Below are 18,060 nucleotides of genomic sequence, written 5' to 3'. Positions count from 1 at the left end.
GTAGCATGAGTTAACAGGTGGTTTAATAGAATCACACTGCATAACACAAAAGCAAAATACTGCAGATGCTGACAATCTAAAATAAAAACAAAAATTCCTGAAACACTCCGCAGGTCAGGCAGCGTCTATGGTGGGAAACACGATTTAACTATTCAGGTCAAGATGGCTTTTCATCAGAACTAAAGAAAGATCTTGAAATCCTGAAACGTTAACTCTTATTTCTCTCCAGAGGTTGCATAACTTGTTGAGTATTTCCAGCACTTTTTTTTTTTATTTCACATTGCACAACTTTGCTCATGAGTTACAGAAGGGCTTTATTACTATTGCTTAGACCAACTAGAGATGGGTAATAATCCCATGGCATGGTTTCAGAGTAAGAAGTCTCACAACACCAGGTTAAAGTCCAACAGATTTATTTGTAGCAAACGCCACTAGCTTTCAGAACTGGCTGTTCCTTCGTCAGATGGGTGGCAGTTCTGATCACAAACAGGGCATACAAAGACACAAACTCAATTTACATGAATAATGATTGGAATGTGAGTCTTTACAGCTAACCAAGTCTTAAAGGTACAGACAATGTGAGTGGAGAGAGCATTAAGCACAGGTTAAAGAGATGTGTATTGTTTCCAGACAGGAAAGTTAGTGAGATTTTGCAAGTCCAGGCAAGTTGTGGGGGTTACAGATAGTGTAACATGAACCCAAGATCCCGGTTGAGGCCATCCTCATGTGTGCGGAACTTGGTTATCAGTCTCTGTTCAGCGACTCTGCGCTGTCGTGTGTCGTGAAGGCCGCCTTGGAGAATGCTTACCTGAAGATCAGAGGCCGAATGCTCGTGACACACCTGACGAAGGAACAGCCAGTTCTGAAAGCTAGTGGTGTTTGCTACAAATAAATCTGTTGGACTTCAACCTGGTGTTGTGAGACTTCTTACTGTGTTTACCCCAGTCCAACACTGGCATCTCCACATCATGGTTTCAGAGAGCAGCAGTGCAGTTATCCCAGGTGCCCTGGTCAATATTCATCTCTCAATCAACATCACAAAAAAGATTATCTGGTCATTATTACTTTGCTGTTCGTGGGAGTTCGCTGTGCGCCATTTGGCTGCATGTTTCTTACAACAATGATTACACTTCAAAAAAATACATAATTGCTTGCAAAGAAATTTGGGGCATCCTGATTCTATGAAAGGTGTTGCACAAATGCACATCTTTCTTTACTTGTCTTTAGGATATGAATAGATTTATCAGTACACTTCGAAAAACAAAATCAAAATAGATGCTGTGATGAAAAGATCTTTTATTCCATGATGATATGCAATATGCATGAAGCTACTTAGTCCAATGTATAACTAATTCAGGGTCAAGAGAGATTAATGTACCAAGTGTAGATTTTAAAGCTTTCAATATTTACATGAGCTTTAGAGGTTGTATTATCATAGCCCAGTTATTTTGTTTACTATAATTAAACAGGCAAGCTATATGCCCTCTGATGAACTCTAAGATACAAGTTAGATCATGTTAGCGACAAGCGAATCATCCAATTGCTCCACTAATATTTCATTTATCTGGACAGTTATTTTTGGAGTAGAGACATCCAACTGGTTCTGTCTAATTATTTTTAAGATAAGAACTTTGATTTGATTTATTATTGTCACATGTATTGATAGTGAAAAGTATTGTTTCTTGCACGCTATACAGACAAAGCATACCGTTCATGCAGAAGGAAACGAGAGTGTGCAGAATGTAGTGTTACAGTCATAGCTAGGGTGTAGAGAAAGAGCAACTTAATGCAAGGCAAGTCCATTCAAAAGTCTGTCAGCAGCGGGGAAGAAGCTGTTCTTGAGTCGGTTGGTACGTAACCTCAGACTTTTGTATCTTTTTCCCGAAGGAAGAAGGCGGAAGAGAGTATGTCTGGGGTGCGTGGGGTTCTTTAATTATGCAGGCTGCTTTGCCGAGGCAGCAGGAAGTGTAGACAGAGTCAATGGATGTCATACTACAGGTTCAAACAAAATAGTAAAACATGGACAAGATATTGCATTTTCTTCATTTCTGTATGGCAAACTGTAGATCCAGAATACTGGGTTTAATAGAACTCGCCTTTAGGGAAACAGGATCTAAACCGTTTAATTTCTCCCCATTAAAATTACTTTATTTGATGATATTCATTCGACTTCTAAAATAATTATTTGCATTGAGAAATTATTTTTCTTGCTATTTCTATAATCTACAGGAATAAGGTTATCTGAAGAGAATTTGAGACGATTCAAACATGTTAACGCCTTGAAAAAATCAACCTGAATGATTTATCATTTCAGACATAAAAAATTGAACAGAGTATTTCCCGATGTTACATAACTCACCTCTCATCACAATAGGAGAACTTCATGTCCAGGCTATGACGACTGAGAAATGTCTTGCTATCCAGTGGTACCTCTATGTTGGATGGATGTGGAATGGGCTCACAGATCAAAACCAGACAGGTCATGGGTGGCTCCTTGTAACCACAATGGGTCTGCTCATTATTGGATTTGTATACTCGAATGTGTCCTGTGCAATGAAGGACCTATAGAAGATCATCAAAGTCAGCATTTGGTAGTTCCCAGGGTATTAAGCACTTCATCTACTTTAAGCAATCCAGCAGTATCCATACATCAGATTCATGAAGCAGATTTTAATTCAATCTTGATCTGAATGTTACTTGATGGAACAGAATTATTAAGATACTAGTATTAAATACCACAGATGGCATAGTACAGCTTGGATTAGTTTATGACGTTCTCAAACCATTTTAGGGAAGCAGCAACTAAACTCTTCAGCTTTGACAAAATGCAAACTGAGCCCTACATCTGTCATAGAAAAACTGCATCTCCTCCACCAGCTCATCAAGAAGAGGGTAGGAAAATCTCCAGAAAATACCTTTGACACTTTCCAATTCCAAAATCAAGAACTGGATTGAATTTTTAAAATCATTTCATTTTGACAGCTGATCAATTCCTATCCTACCCTCACTTGGGCTCTGTTCAATAAGAACCGCTAAATAATAATAAGTGGCAATTTTGACTAATTCTCACTCACTGATCCCAGGGACAATGAAAACGGTGGAACGGCCCTACCACCTGAAACTGCGTAACTCAATTCAGATTAGGGATTAAACCTGGAACATTTGCATTCTGCTTTGATCAACAGCAGCACAATGTTCTATAGAATTAGAGCTGTTAATCTGCTATTTTAACTTTCAAACAAAAGCTGGACCTACAACTAGCCAGTGCAAAATTAAGTTTATACTTATTTTGTATATAAATGCAAGTTGTTAAAGATGCTCAAGTACAAATCAAGTTAAACCGTATAGCATTAATTTCTGTGAATGAACTTTAAACAATAAACAGTTTACTTCTTTTAAAAAATAGGAAGAGAAATAGGTTACTCAGCCCCTCACCCCATTTACCATTCAATTAGATTATGGCTGATTTGGCTAACACCACAAATCTACTCATTATGTGGCCTTCTTGGCCAAATTAACATCTTGTTTACACACGTATGAGAAAAATCTGGAGGAGGGTATGCGTTTATATGGTCCTATTAACATTGAAAAAGATTGCAACCACTCTGAAATGCCTTGGTAAGTGGACACATTAGGAAGAACAACCATAACCGTGGTCAAGAGTTGGGTTTTAAAGGAAGAGGGAGATTAAGAGGTCAAAGGAGTTGGGGAACCATTTCCAATGATCACATCTCAGACTCCTCTTTTTCCAGTCTGTAAAGACCCAACTTCCACCAGACTGTTCTCTTTACTCATATCTTTGACATTGGAGATTGAACTCGTGCTTCTGATTAATACAGCCTCCAATACTTAGATGTGTTGTTAGGCAACCAGAACTGGACTGAGAAGCAGTTTGTTCATTACTTCTATATATCCATGTAGATATGTAGTTCAATATCCAATTAGCTTTGTTAATTGCTTCTCTGTGCACTGGATGAATATATTTAGCAGCCAGTCTAATAAGATTTCAGGATTCATCCTGGAGATATTGCAACAGCCTTCCCATATGTACACATATAGGCACTTTTCTTCTATGGGTAACACCTCACAATTGCCTGCATCGAATTTCATTTGTGCTTTTTCTACCCACTCATATGTCTCATCCAAATCATTGTCATTTCAGAGTTACCTTTTCCAATCCCACAGATTTCCTCCTTCAATCAATCTTTTCCAACCCCACAGATTTCCTCCTTCAATCAATCTTTTCCAACCCCATGGAGTTCCTTCTTCAATCAATCAGTTTCTTATACGATCATAGCAGTGATCTTTAATCCTGACAGTTTTGAGTTTAATTATAGCTTTCCACCTAGAAATTGTCAGAAGTCTTTGGATGTCAAGATCTGCCATGTTAGAGAGCTTACCACAGCCTATATGGAATATCACTTCCTCAAAAGAAATCATGGTCTTAAAACGACCCAAGGTATTCTCATTCAGCAACGGTAACTTGAAGGACAAGGATTGCAGATGCATGGGAACACAAAATAAAAGCAAAATATTGCACAAGCTGCAAATCTTGAAAAACAAAAAATACTGGATAAACTCAGCAGGTTTGGCAACATCTGTGGAGAAAGAGAGCTAACAATGGGTCTATATGACTCTTCCTCAGAGCTAAAAGGGAACGCATTCTGACTTGGGACTATATCGCAGTTCCTTCAGTATCACTGGGAAAAATTGTGGAACTCCCCTTCAAACAGCACTGTGGGAGTGCCTACACCTCATGGACAACAGTAATTCAAGAAGGTAGTTCACCACCACTCTAAGGGAATTAGGGATGATTAGCAAATACTGACTGTGCTAGCGACACTCAGATTCCATGAACGAATTTTTAAAAGAAATCAGTATTTTTAAAAATTGCTCTGGAAATTAATGACTATTCAATTATCAAATTTCTTGCCTTCCATGTTGCAGACTTGATATTGACAGTGCGGCCCCGACTCGTTAAAGTACACTTCATCCGTAGGAAGAAGTTGCGTTCAGTATTCTGATCCTTCCCCTTCTTCAGAGGTCCTAAATTTCAAACACCACAACCAGAGTTATCACATTGCCCAAGTAGAAGCACAACAGCATTATTTTGATTAAGAACAGGAACCTCTTGGATCGAAGTAGTAAGTAGAATTTTCTTGCTCTACTTTTCCTTTGAACTAAGTCACTCAAGAAAAAAACCAACTTGCTATAAGTTCTCAATGTTAATTGAACAAGAGCAAGGTTGGGATATATTGCAAAAAGTTGTTCACAGGTCAGCAAGGCCATAAAAAACAAATCAAGCACTGGGTTTTACTTGTAGAGGGGTAGAACTGTGAAGCAGGGAGGTTGTGCTAAAGCTGTACTAAACCCTGGTTAGATCACATGCAGTTCTGATCACCATTTTGTGAAGAGGGTAATGCTGAACCAGGCCATTCGACCTAACTAGTCCATGGCGGTTTTTCAGCTCTACTCGAGGCTCTGATCTTTCCTGATCAGAACCTATCATCATAACCTTCTCCCTCATATGTTTGCTTAGTTTCCTCTTAACTGTACCATTGTACCATTCGCTTCAATTAGTTCTACACACTTTAGGTTAAGATGTTTCTTCTGAATTCCTGATAACTATCTTATACTGATGGACTTTAGTTATGCTCTGGACCCACAGTAACAAATATTATCTCAGTATTCACGCCATCAAAATCTTCCATAATTTTACTGAATTCCATCAGTTCAACCCTAAACCTGATAAAATATACACACATATTTCTGGTGTCATCCTTATTAATCTTCTCTGCAACCTCTCTTGCACCTATACATTGTTTTCCCAATATAGTGACCAGAAATGCACACAGTATTCTTTAATGCCAAATTCTGAGGCAAGCTATTAGGTTAGCCAATCACTGCAAAATTCATCTCTAGAATACAGAATATCTTCATGAACAGGATATTAGGCAGGGTGCAATGATGAAACTGAAAACATATATAATTAGAAATGCTGATGCAGGTATCCATTATTTACATACAAGCAAACATATTTACACCAATATCCAAAGGCTACAAACAAGCACAGTTATTCCTAATTCAATTTAACCAGTCAACGAGTTAGATATAGTCTCATCTTCAGCATTGCCTACATTATGAAACTGTGCTGTTTGTGCACAAGTCAACTATATATCAAATTATAGCACCAAGAAACTTGATATGCCATTTACTATGTCATAAAACATGTATTTGGATTGCTTAACTTGGGTTGCAATGTTAACCTTTGCTTTGACCTGACTTGGTTGCAATGTTAACCTTTGCTTTGACCTGACTTGGCCTTATCATAATAAACTTGTGTGGCTGCAGTTCTTACAATAATTTAAAGTTCTCACTTTTAGAGAATGTGAGGCTAGATTTGTTGTGTAACAAACATCACCTCCTTCTATATGTAATGAGCTCCAGTAATCTTACTGATAATACATTGATATCACCATTAAGCTGCTAACTTTAACTTCATGTTTGTTGCTTTCAATGTCTTTTTTGCCTGTCCCCCTTACCAGCAGTCAAGAAAAATTGTTAAAACGAATTTTGTCTTATGAGCTATACTGATCAAGAATGCAAAGGACAGCTTTTCAGAAATTAGATACACAGCTGCTTTGCAAGTTTAAACTGAAATCCCAATAAAGTGTATAAAAAGTTAAGAAAAAAAACTCCTAACTAGTGAACGCAGGTGGAAGTACAAAACAAAACCAATCCATAAATCCACATACAATAAGTTTAAAAAACACTATTTGCATAATAAAAGAACATTCATAGTGATGATGCAACTTGCTGTTCTGAGGCCGAGGTTCAAGTGTTAGGGCATATGGCGTTGCTATTCCGGATTGGAAAGCAGATTAAACATTGGGCTTTGGGTGAGTCTCCTAGAACTAGTGGGATGTCAAAACCCCTGGGGGTCTACCTACCTTTAGTCTAGAATGGAAGCCATCTCTTCTGCCAGATTTTGCATTCTTCCCTCCCGCTTGCTGACCTTTATCCAGATCTGAGTATTTTGCATTAAAGCAGTTCATCCAGAGACCATGAAAAACTGCACCTTCCAGCAGTTGGTCAGAAAGCAACATTCATTGAATGTACAGTCAAGAACATGTTTATTTCCTAATGGCAGGGTATGAATGGTGCAAAACAGCAGTGAAAGCCTTTATAGGAAAATGCACAAAAATAGAGTGCATTCACTCATTTACAGCCAAAATGCTCAATGCTGTATAATATTGATATACAGCAGATCTTGCCTCTCGATTCAGCTGTGAATCTATAGTAGAGCAATGAGACAACACATCAGATTCTCCGAAACAAAAAGTAGTACTAAGTTTAAATTGTAGTACTGTGAAAGATAATGCGGCACAAATTGCCGGATGCCAAAGGCAGGGATTACTGTAATGAAATGACTGGGTTATCAGCTACGGGTATTCAGGACAAGTATTAATGTCAAAATGTTTCCTTACCTTGTCTGTGCGAGAGCATTTCCCGCATTTCTTCATGATCACAGGGGTGGGTGAAATCAAAAACGCTGTGACCAATCAGTTCAAACTGTTTACAGAAAAGGGAAAAAAGGGCAAGGATCGTCATTGGTACTCAAGCTAGAAAAGCAACAGGCCAAAACAAGCCTTTTTAAAAAATGTTTATTTATTAATGTCACAAGTAGGCTAACATTAACTCTGCAATGAAATTACTGTGAAAATCCTCGAGTCGCCACACTCCGGCGTCTGTTCAGGTACACTGAAGGAGAATTTAGCATGGCCAATGCACCTAACCAATGCATCTTTCAGACTGTGGGAGGAAACCGGAGCACCCAGAGGAAACCCATGCAGACACGGGGAAACTTGCAGACTCCGCACCGACAGCGAGTGACGCAAGCTGGGAATTGAACCTGCGTCCCTGCTGCTTTGAGGGAGCATTGCTAACCACTGTGACATCGTGCTGCCCTGCATTTTTTTTTCGTGGTTCTCAAAACTTGTGTTTCAAGAATTAGAATGGATGTGCAAAATGTTAAACATGTTCTCCACATAATTGATATAAATACTTCTAAATATGCCAAATTTTCAAGCCTTTCCATTTTGTCACCCTTCTTTCAAATAGGTCTTATATCATACTGACATTTTTCTGTGTAGAATAGACAAATATCATCCATACCTGGGTGAGTCCCACGCACTTGTTGACATTCTCAGACATGTAGATCATGTCTCCATCCTGTGTTAACACCATGACAAATCCTTCCAGCGCCTTCAAATAAAAGCTGTTGAGGTGTTTTTCCACGTCAGCTTCAATCTCAGCATTCCCTACACAAGTCAGGTAAATTCCTTTTTAATCAACCACCACTTAATTTATTTCAAGTTTGAAAAAAACTGACTGCAATTTGCCAGAAAAAGCTCTCAGTTGTATAACGTCTTGTAGCTCAGGCTTCAAAGACCTACACAGACACAAATTTAAATGCTGTGACTTATCGAAGAAATCACTTTGTACACACCAAAATCTCAGCATTTAAAAATCAATCCTGTTTTAGGTAACAGCAACTTTAAATGATATCAGCCAAAACACCAAGGGAACATAAAAAGAATTGCATGGTTCATGGGATTCAACGTCCACTTGAACAGAAACACTCAAAATGTCATCTGAAAACAGCACTCATCAGTATTTCATAGAACATTCAGGTCTAAACAATGAGAAAGTTACAACTCTTAAACCCATAATCTCCTGATGAAAAGATGCAAGTATTTCCAGAGGAAATTTGGCATATAATGATCAAAGTAGTAAGAAAAGTACAGCACAGGAACAGGCCCTTCGGCCCTCCAAGCCTGTGTCGATCATGATGCCCTAACTAAACTAAAAAAAAACCAACCTTCTGCCCTTACTCAGTCCATATCCCTCTATTCCCTCCCTATTCATGTACCCATCCAGATGCCTCTTAAATGTTGCTAATGTGCCTGCTTCCACCACCACCTCTGGCAGCGCGCTCCAGGCACCTACCACACTCTGCATGAAAAACTTACCCCGACATCTCTCTTAAACTTTCCTCCTCTCGCCTTGAACCTGTGCCCCTTTGTAATTGACACTGACTATCCACCCTGTCTGCGCCTCTCATAATTTTGTAGACCTCTATCAGTTCTCTCCTTAGCCTCCATCTGTCTAGTGAAAACAATCCTAGTTTATTCAACCTCGCCTCATAGCCAACACTCTCGAGACCAGGCAACATCCTGGTGAACCTTCTTTGCACTCTCTCCGAAGCTTTCATGTCCTTCTGGTGGTGTGGTGACCAGAACTGCACTCAGTACTCCAAATGCGGAGTTGAGACTTTAAATTACTAAAGTCAAGAACAGGACCTCTAGTTCTTGAAGAGACCACTTCATAACAAATTGTATTCTTGTAGTATCTTAAATCCAGCATCCTCAGGACCATTCAGGTCAGACAATTTGGGTTGTGGGCAGTCTGTGTCAAGCTGGGTTGGATGGGATCATGGGTCATCGAGTCAGAGTCATAGAGATATACAGCAAGGAAACAGGCCATTCGGCCTAATACGTCCATGCCAAACTGAATTAATCCCATCTGCCTCCGTTTGGCCCGTATCCCTCTAAACCTTTCCCATCCATGTATCCATTCAAATATCTTTTAAACGTTGTAATTGTACCCACCTCTACCACTTCCTCTGGCAGCTCATTCCATATACACACCACCCACTGTGAAATTGTACTTACAATTGTAAAAGCACAAATTGGCTGCTGCATTTCTATATAGTGATCAAAAGTACTCATTTGTTGTAAGATGCTTTGAGATATTCAGTACTTGTGAAAATCATTACATAACACAAGTTTTTTTGAAGCACTCAAAATTAAGACAGGTTTTAAAAGGATCTTAACATAAGAGCATAGCAATATAGCCTATTTGTCCTTTTGAGCCTACTCAATCATTCATCAGGATTGTGGCTGAATTTTTATTTCTCCTCTATCCCCATATCCCTTGATTCTGTTAGCATCCAAATACCTATCACTGTCGTGAATGAACTCAAAACTGAGATCCACTCTACTATGGATTCAAAAGATTCTCATTCCTTTGTGAAGGAATTTCTTCTCCTCAGTCCTAAATGGCTCACTCCTTATTTTGAGACTGTGCCCCCCTAACTCTAAACACACTAGTCAGGGGAAAACACACTACCAGAGAGCTCAGGAGCCAAGAAGGAAAGCTGGGCAGTCAGCCTATTGGGAATCCATGACTTAATACTGCTTCAACATTGCACCTTCAACTGTCCAGGCCTCATTCTATTCACTTTGTACAAGTTACCTAAACACTTCTTGTGAGTTTGTCAGAGGGGAGTTTTAACAATTGAGTAGCTAATCTGCTGCATTACCTCGACAGGAAATTCTGTGAGCGACAGGGAGACTCTTCAACCAGATTAAAAATTCCTCACAGACAGGTTGCTGAACCAGAAGTCAAGTGCAAAAGGTCATGTATATCATTGCACAGGCAGCAAAATAAAGTTTGGACATTCAGATAGGATTAAGGGAGAGACATAAATACAGAAACTAGAAAAACAGTTTTTTTTTATTTGCCCCATTTATTTCCTTAGAGGGAAAGAGTTGTAACTCTTGTAATTTTCAGGGTCAGAGATGTTGTTGAGTAGTAATTATCATATTATGTGCTTAAACTCACTCACTCCAAAATTGCATAAGAACTTTCATATCCATCTTTAGTCAAGAGTAGTGGGAAGTTACCTTAGGTTCACGCTATTAGTAATTTGTGTGTAGACTCCGTTGACGAGAACTGCAACAGTGCAGCCTGTGGAGAAGCAGGATTTCACCAGCAGCAAATTTTGGATCTCTTCATTTAATTGTGCAAATGCAGATGCCAGAAGTAGCTGTTATTGTATGGTAAAAAAGACATCAAGTTTGGATTCTTCCTGCAGTCATCAGGAATGTAAAGTGTGGCGCTGGTGGGACAGTGAAAAATAGAAAGCGGAAGGACAGACCTATTGGGCGAAAAAAATGCTTTCCTATGCTTCAATAGTTAAGAGTAAGAACCTGGCTTTCCTTCTATTGCAATATTTAATTGAAAAATATTGTTGCATTGTATCTAGTCATTTTGATGTGCAACATCAGAGTGGCATTGTGGTACTACACTGTGATTCTTTTAATATTAATGCTTTATCTGGTTGATTTGTTGGAATGATCTTATCTGGTTAATGAATAATATCATAATTACTTCCATTCAAAGTCATCATAAATATTTATTGGTTCCAGTTGTGCCCAAAATTTCAATGTCATTGCTATTTATATTTCAGAGAGATTTGCCAATAGATAACTGTGTATGATTGATGTGCGTTTAGCTTCGCCGTGGTCGTAAACGTGGTCTACAATCTACAGACTTGTTAGCTTCTATCTAGGTCTCTTAGTAAATTACTGAACAACTCTTTTGGCGTATATGCTGTTGCACAATGCCCAAACACAGTTCATGCCACATCATTTATTTGTGTTCACTATTTCAAGAAACAAACATGATTCATAAAATAGGCACTTAGATAAATGTCTAAATATGGTTCGATCTCAAATAATGTATTCCAAAATTCACACCCACATAACATTATAGTATAACTGCAACTTAAGGGAACATAAATGAAAGTTTCAAGACAACAGTACTACTGAAGTCCAAAGTCATAATGAAACAGGGACAGAAAAGTTCCAGATCACCATAACTAATCAGATTTGACTTGTTTAGAGTAGAAACATGCATTTTTCTGACTCAAACTGGCATCCATTACTCTCCGCACCTCACCAGGTGCTGCCGCACCTTCAACCTCCAAGATCCATGGAATTCTCTTCCTAAACCCTGCCACATCCTCCTCCTATTAATACCCACCTTAAAAGCCTGCCATTAATCCAAGTTTTAGTCACCCAAATAAAAGCACCCTGGATGATTTTGTGCGTCAATGGCATGGTAATAATTAATCAGGACAACTTGCATTTAAAGTATACAGAAAGAGAACATTCTTTTAAAATGGCTTTACTTATGATTAGGGCTTAGCAATAAGTATACTCAAGAGTGGAAGCTCTCATTAACTCAAATGATTTTCATTGATTGCATTCGAGGTGGTGTGTGCGGTCAGAACAGTAGTACCTCAATCGCACATTCTCTGGATCTCTGGGTTATTCTACACATGTGTGGACTCGCAAAGTTCCTGCCAGTTTCAGTGGAGCAATGACAGTGAATACTGATCATTATTCCAGCTAAATCCAGGCCATAACCGTGCAAACTGTGTAGAGCAATTCTCCATTAAAAACAAAATGAGGTCGTACCTGAAACTAGTTGTCAGCACAGAAGTTGAGTTTCACCGACATGAGACCCAAGGAAGCAAAAACAAATGAATAAAATGATATTCCAATTTTTCTACACACTGAGCACAAGATCAATATGTGGTACTTTGTAGGGAAAGCTACGTAAGTAACTTCTTAAAAATAGAGCTGGGTACAAAGAAAGAACCTTGTGCGGATACATCGGATTTTAAAATCGCCTGCATTAATTAACAGTTTATACTACAAATGACTCACCAGCATCGAGTAGTTTTCTCATTCGCAGGTAACTGATAGTCAGCCTCATGATAGAGGCTTTATCCAGATGAGAAGTGACACTGTGAGGAAGAGGCAGTTCATAAGCCAGCTCATAGAAGACCTCTGACTCTTTGCTCCTTCGACATCTGGCAGCATCTCGAGACTTCTCCTTTCTTCGCTCCGAACTACCACCGCTGGGATTAAAAGAAGAACGATCAGAGACCCAGTCAGTTAACAAGTGCGTGACAAATAGCTTAGCATCTTACGTAAATTCCATTCTGAATGTATGGCAAGTACTGCCTATTGTTACTCAAAGAACAAAATATTCCCCTAATTCGACCAAGGAAAAAGCAGGAAATATGCAAAAATTCAGTTTGAGCAGAAAAACCAGTTATTACACTGAGCAAGCAAACTTCATTGAGGAAAACAAAGTTTAAAGTAATCATGTGGTAATACAGAACTTGAACATCCACCTTTTGGAGTATATATTTAAAAATACGATTTTGAAAGAATGAATGGAAGGTGGGGAGAAAACAACAACTTGAAAAACTACAGATTATTTAAGTGGTATACAGTACAAAAGCTACTCCTGACAACTAGTATTGTGTTGTATTGGTATCTATAGCAGGATCTCAGTCACTGAGCTTAAAGATTGCTCCAGGAGTTTGGATTCTTCTGGAGTCCTCATTATTCACTGAACTACCAGAATGCATTTTATCCCATTTTGTACAGCACACTTTAAGCACCCCCTCTTACTGGGTGGTATTATTTTTTTTTGTGATTTTTGGTTCTCCAGTGGCAGTGTATAAAACTGTCAATTGGTAAAGATATACAGTTACTCCCACCACAGCCCATCAAAATTTTTATTTAGTTTATTGGTGGTTCAATTCTCAGCCAGCCTCTCAGTACCTTTAAAGTCTGCTGCAAGGACACAGCCTACTGATTTAAATTGTGTGAAAGACTTGCATCAGAGCTGGTAAATCTCAACCCTGAAAATGGGCTCAACCCATCATCAGTTTGCCAAAATATATCTCTCCCCTATAAAACACGTACATCTCAAAGGTCATTCAAGAGAGAGCAGGCTTTAATGATCTCTGATAATTTTTGTGATTAGCTGATTTCTCCCATCCAAAGTTCAGGATAAGTTAAAATCAATTAATTAACAATAGATCAAGCCTATGGCTTTCCAGCCTACACACCAATTGAGTGCATTCATTACAATATTTTTAATGCTTGCTGTTGCATTTTACCAATTTAGTTCAAAAAAATCTTTGTTTCATTTAAAAATGACTGCAAGTGATACAAGTAGATCAGTGCTACATAATATCGAAGACAATCTTAATAAAGATCTGAAGTTCAATTTCCAGCATTCCCAAAACTAATGGACAAAAACATGCCAAAATTCATTACAAGTCTGGCATTATTCTGGAACATTTTACTTCCTTTATGCTCACCTCCACCACTAGATGACACTATAACAAAGCCAATACTGACACTAACAGAAGTAATGTGGAGATGCCGGCGTTGGACTGGGGTAAACACAGTAAGAAGTTTAACAGCACCAGGTTAAAGTCCAACAGGTTTATTTGGTAGCAAAAGCCACAAGCTTTCAGAGCCTTAAGCTCCTTCTTCAGGTGAGTGGGAATTCTGTACAGAATTCCCACTCACCTGAAGAAGGAGCTTAAGGCTCCGAAAGCTTGTGGCTTTTGCTACCAAATAAACCTGTTGCTGGTGTTGTTAAACTTCTTACTAACAGAAGTGGCCAGGAACAAAAACAAACTGCTTTCAGACATGTTTTCAAGAGTTGATGCAAGACTCAAATGATATGAAAAAAAATACTGGCACTGTGGTTAGCACTGCTGCCTCACAGCACCAGGGACCTGGGTTCGATTCCCGGCTTGGGTAAGTGTGTGGAGTTTGCACATTCTCCCCATGTCAGCGTGGGTTTCCGCTGGGCGCTCTGGTTTCCTCGCACAGTCCAAAGATGTGCAGGTTAGGTGCATTGGCCGTGTTAAATTCTCCCTCAATGTACCCGAACAGGCGCCAGAGTGTGGCGACGAGGGGATTTTCACAGTAACTTCATTATTTGTGACTACTTGTGACCAAGAAATAAACCTTTACTTTTTTAAATACTTCAATGATGTGCTCTGTTTTTGAATCTCAACGTTTTATGAAATACAACAATGCCAACTATGCAAGTAGCACAGAGGCAGAATATCAGTGCCGCACCAAAGTTCATATTATTTGAACAGCTTGGATTCCTTCTGAAGAATCTGACTAGCATTTCAATTGGATAGATGGTTAGATTGAGCTGTGCCAAATACTGTAATAATCTTGCAATCTTAAAAAGAAAAGGAATCAAAGAAAAGTTGGAACAATCTGCAAAATAAAAGTCAAAGGAGTAAGAATAAAAATCTTCTAATGTGAGGTCACAGACCTGAAATGTTAACATTTGTCTCTCTCTACTCAGCTGCCGCCCAGACCAGAGTGCTTCCAGCATTTTGTCTTTATTTCAGATTAAAAACTTCCTTGGCCTCAAAGTGTGTTCATTTAGGAAATAACACATAGAATGACAAAGACCAGTAACTTTCAGTGGGGAAACATTATCAGTAAGTATTGTTACACAATAATCTAGAATAGCTGCACATTCTTAGAAATGTAGTAACAGGAATAGGCCATTTAGCTTTTCAAGTTGATTCCTACATTCAATTACATCATGGACGACTTGCTGTCCATCTCTATAAAATTGCCGTTGCCCCTCTCCTTTAATACTTTTGACTAACAGTGAGGTGGAGATGCTGGTGTTGGACTGGGGTGGGCACAGTAAGAAGTCTCACAACACCAGGTTAAAGTTCAACAGGTTTACTTGGAATCACACGCTGCTCCTTCATCAGGTGAGTGGAGGTTAGTTTACAAACACGGCATATATAGGCAAAGACACAATTGCAAGATAATTATAGACTGGAATGTGAACAATGGTTGGAATGAGTGTCTTTTTTGAGCTCCACTTCCCAAAGAGCAGAAATAGTTTCTCCCAAGCTACCCTATTTATTCCCCTTATATTTGCAAACTCTGATCAAGTCACTTTATATTCCAGGGAATGCAAAGCTGACTTGTTTCTCTCATTCTAGTTTTATTATTGTCTCTCAGGTATCATTCCAGTAAATCTATACTGCACGCCTTTCCAAGGCCATTATCATCCCCATGGTGTGGTGCCCAAAACTGCTCATGATTCTAAAGGTATGGTGCAACAAGGCCTTGCTTCTGGGTACTGAAAACAGCACATCACCATGTTGTTCATTACATTGTAAACCATGGACAATGGAGTAATATTGAAGTCAATATGCATTGGGTGTGGGGGGGAGGGGGGGTGGGGCGGAGAGAGGGGGGAGAGAGAGAGAGAGAGAGGATGGGCTGGAAATCTGCCCACTAATTGGAATGGTAACTACACAAAGGAAGATGTTTGTAGTTGTCGGAGGCCAAGCATCACTGCAGGAGTTGCTCAGATTAGTATCCTCAGCCCAACCATTTTCGGCTACTTAAATGACCTTCCTTTCATCAAAGTTAGAAGTGGGGACATATTCAATCTCATTCGCAACTTCCCAGTAAATGAAGCAGTCTGTGCCAGCATGCAGCAAGTCTTAAAGTGGCATATACCATTCACTCCACAAATTTAATTATTGTCCATTAATTCAACAGCATTACCATTTCTGAATACCCCACCAACATCCTGGGGATTACCAGAAATTTAACAGAGCCAGCCAGTCAGTTAAATAACGTGGCTACAAGAGCGGGTTGGAGGGTTGAAACTTCGTAGCAAGCATCTCATCTAATTCACCAAACCCTTTCCTATCCTCCATAGCCCCACAATGATTTCCCCCCTCCAGAAGCTCACATAACTCTTTTTCAAAAGCCATGATTGAAGCTTCTTCCAGTACCCATTCCGACAGTGCATTCCAAACTGTAAGCACTCGATGCATCAAAGTTTTTCCTCATGTTGCCTTTGGTTCTTTTGCCATTCACTTTTTATTTGTATCCTCTAGTACTTTATCCTTCCACCAACGGGAACAGTTTCTCTTCATCTATATATAACTGAATGCCTCTAATAAATCCTCTCTTGAGCCTCTCTCCCTGAAGGAGAATAACCCCCAACCTCTCCAATTTATCCTGGAGTCAGCTGTGTGACCTGGCCCACTTGCCTGGATAAAATCAACTCCAACAAATGAGCATCTCCACAACACTATGTTAGTTCAACATTATTACTGTAAAAACTTCCATCTCACTGAAGAGGTCTCAGTCCAACCCGGATCCAACAACTTGCTCTGAAAACCCTGTTCACATTTTGGCAGCTGTGACAATCCACAACATTCTAAAACAATCAACAATATTCTAAATAAAACAACCCACAACATTCAATCTGCCTCATCTCCCAATGTTAACAAATCCTTTAAAAATTCAGGATCCAGATCCTGGTGAGAGAGAGAGAGAGGATGGGCTGGAAATCTCCCCACGAGTTGGAATGCTAATTACCACAAAGGAAGATGATTGCAGTTGTTGGAGGCCAAATATCACAGCCCCAGGATATCACACATCTTAACCAAAAAGCAATCACTTAACCAAAAGCCAATATACGAGTGCAACAAGTTTTATTGGAATCTGTCTATTTGTAAACAACATACCTCAAAAACTAAAGGGAATGAAAACATTAACTTCGCCTACTGAGTGGCGGAGTAACGACTTAAAAAGTTTAATATCACCCAAGACAAAGCAGCTGGTTTGATTGGCACCCCATCAACCACCTGAAAAATTCACTCCCTCCACACAGGCAACTGTTCCCCTGCAAGCCAAACACCATTCTGACTTGAAAATATATAGCCGTTCTTCCACTTCACCAGGGCAAGATCCTGGGACTCTCTGACTATCAACACTGCAGATGAATCGACCAGAAACGACATGAGGAAACGTTCATTTTTACATAACCAACTGTCGTGCTGTGGAATGAAAGATTGTGGCAGCCAAATCAAAAGTAACGAAGAATTGTAATTAAAATTCCCTGGGCTATGAAAACAAAAGCAAGGGGGTAGGATAAATTATATAGCCATACCAAAGAGCCAACAGAGGGAGAATGGGTTGAATGGTCACCTTTTGTGCTGTTATTCCACAATTTTAAAAATTTGTTCATGGAACGTGAGCGTCACTGACAAGGCCAGCATTTATTGCCAATTTCCAATTGTCATTAAGAAGTGAACTGTCTTCCTTGAGCTGTTGCAGTATATGTAATGTAGGCATAGCTTGAGCGCTGTTGGGGGAGGCTTTAATGTATTAGCCCAATTATTTTTGTCCACTATTACTGCCTCAAAATGTTTCCCCGTCATTTAATCGGCCTGTAGTTGTTGCATTTATTCCTGTCCCCTTTTCGCGACAAGCAAAAATTAAGTTTCTGTAGAAGCTGAATATCAGGCAAAGGGTTAAAAACCCATGG

The 18,060-nt window shown here is 39.3% G+C and overlaps 1 protein-coding gene across 2 annotated transcripts in view; it reads right to left on the bottom strand.

The window, feature by feature from the left end:
* hif1aa (hypoxia inducible factor 1 subunit alpha a) overlaps positions 1-18,060 on the bottom strand; it is a 53,704-nt gene that overhangs the window by 17,129 nt on the left and 18,515 nt on the right. For both annotated transcript variants that reach the window (XM_078234229.1, XM_078234230.1), the window contains exons 2-6: positions 12,579-12,772; positions 8,176-8,321; positions 7,488-7,572; positions 4,934-5,046; positions 2,360-2,562 (exon numbers count right to left, since the gene is read on the bottom strand). In XM_078234229.1, the coding sequence (XP_078090355.1) occupies positions 2,360-2,562; positions 4,934-5,046; positions 7,488-7,572; positions 8,176-8,321; positions 12,579-12,772 (741 nt within the window). The remainder of the gene's footprint in view (positions 1-2,359; positions 2,563-4,933; positions 5,047-7,487; positions 7,573-8,175; positions 8,322-12,578; positions 12,773-18,060) is intronic.

This window comes from Mustelus asterias, chromosome 18, assembly GCF_964213995.1.
Source record: "Mustelus asterias chromosome 18, sMusAst1.hap1.1, whole genome shotgun sequence".
In the NCBI taxonomy this organism is placed as follows: domain Eukaryota; kingdom Metazoa; phylum Chordata; class Chondrichthyes; order Carcharhiniformes; family Triakidae; genus Mustelus; species Mustelus asterias.
The sequence above is the reverse complement of the archived record's forward strand: the minus strand, read 5'-3'. Positions and strand labels throughout refer to the sequence as shown.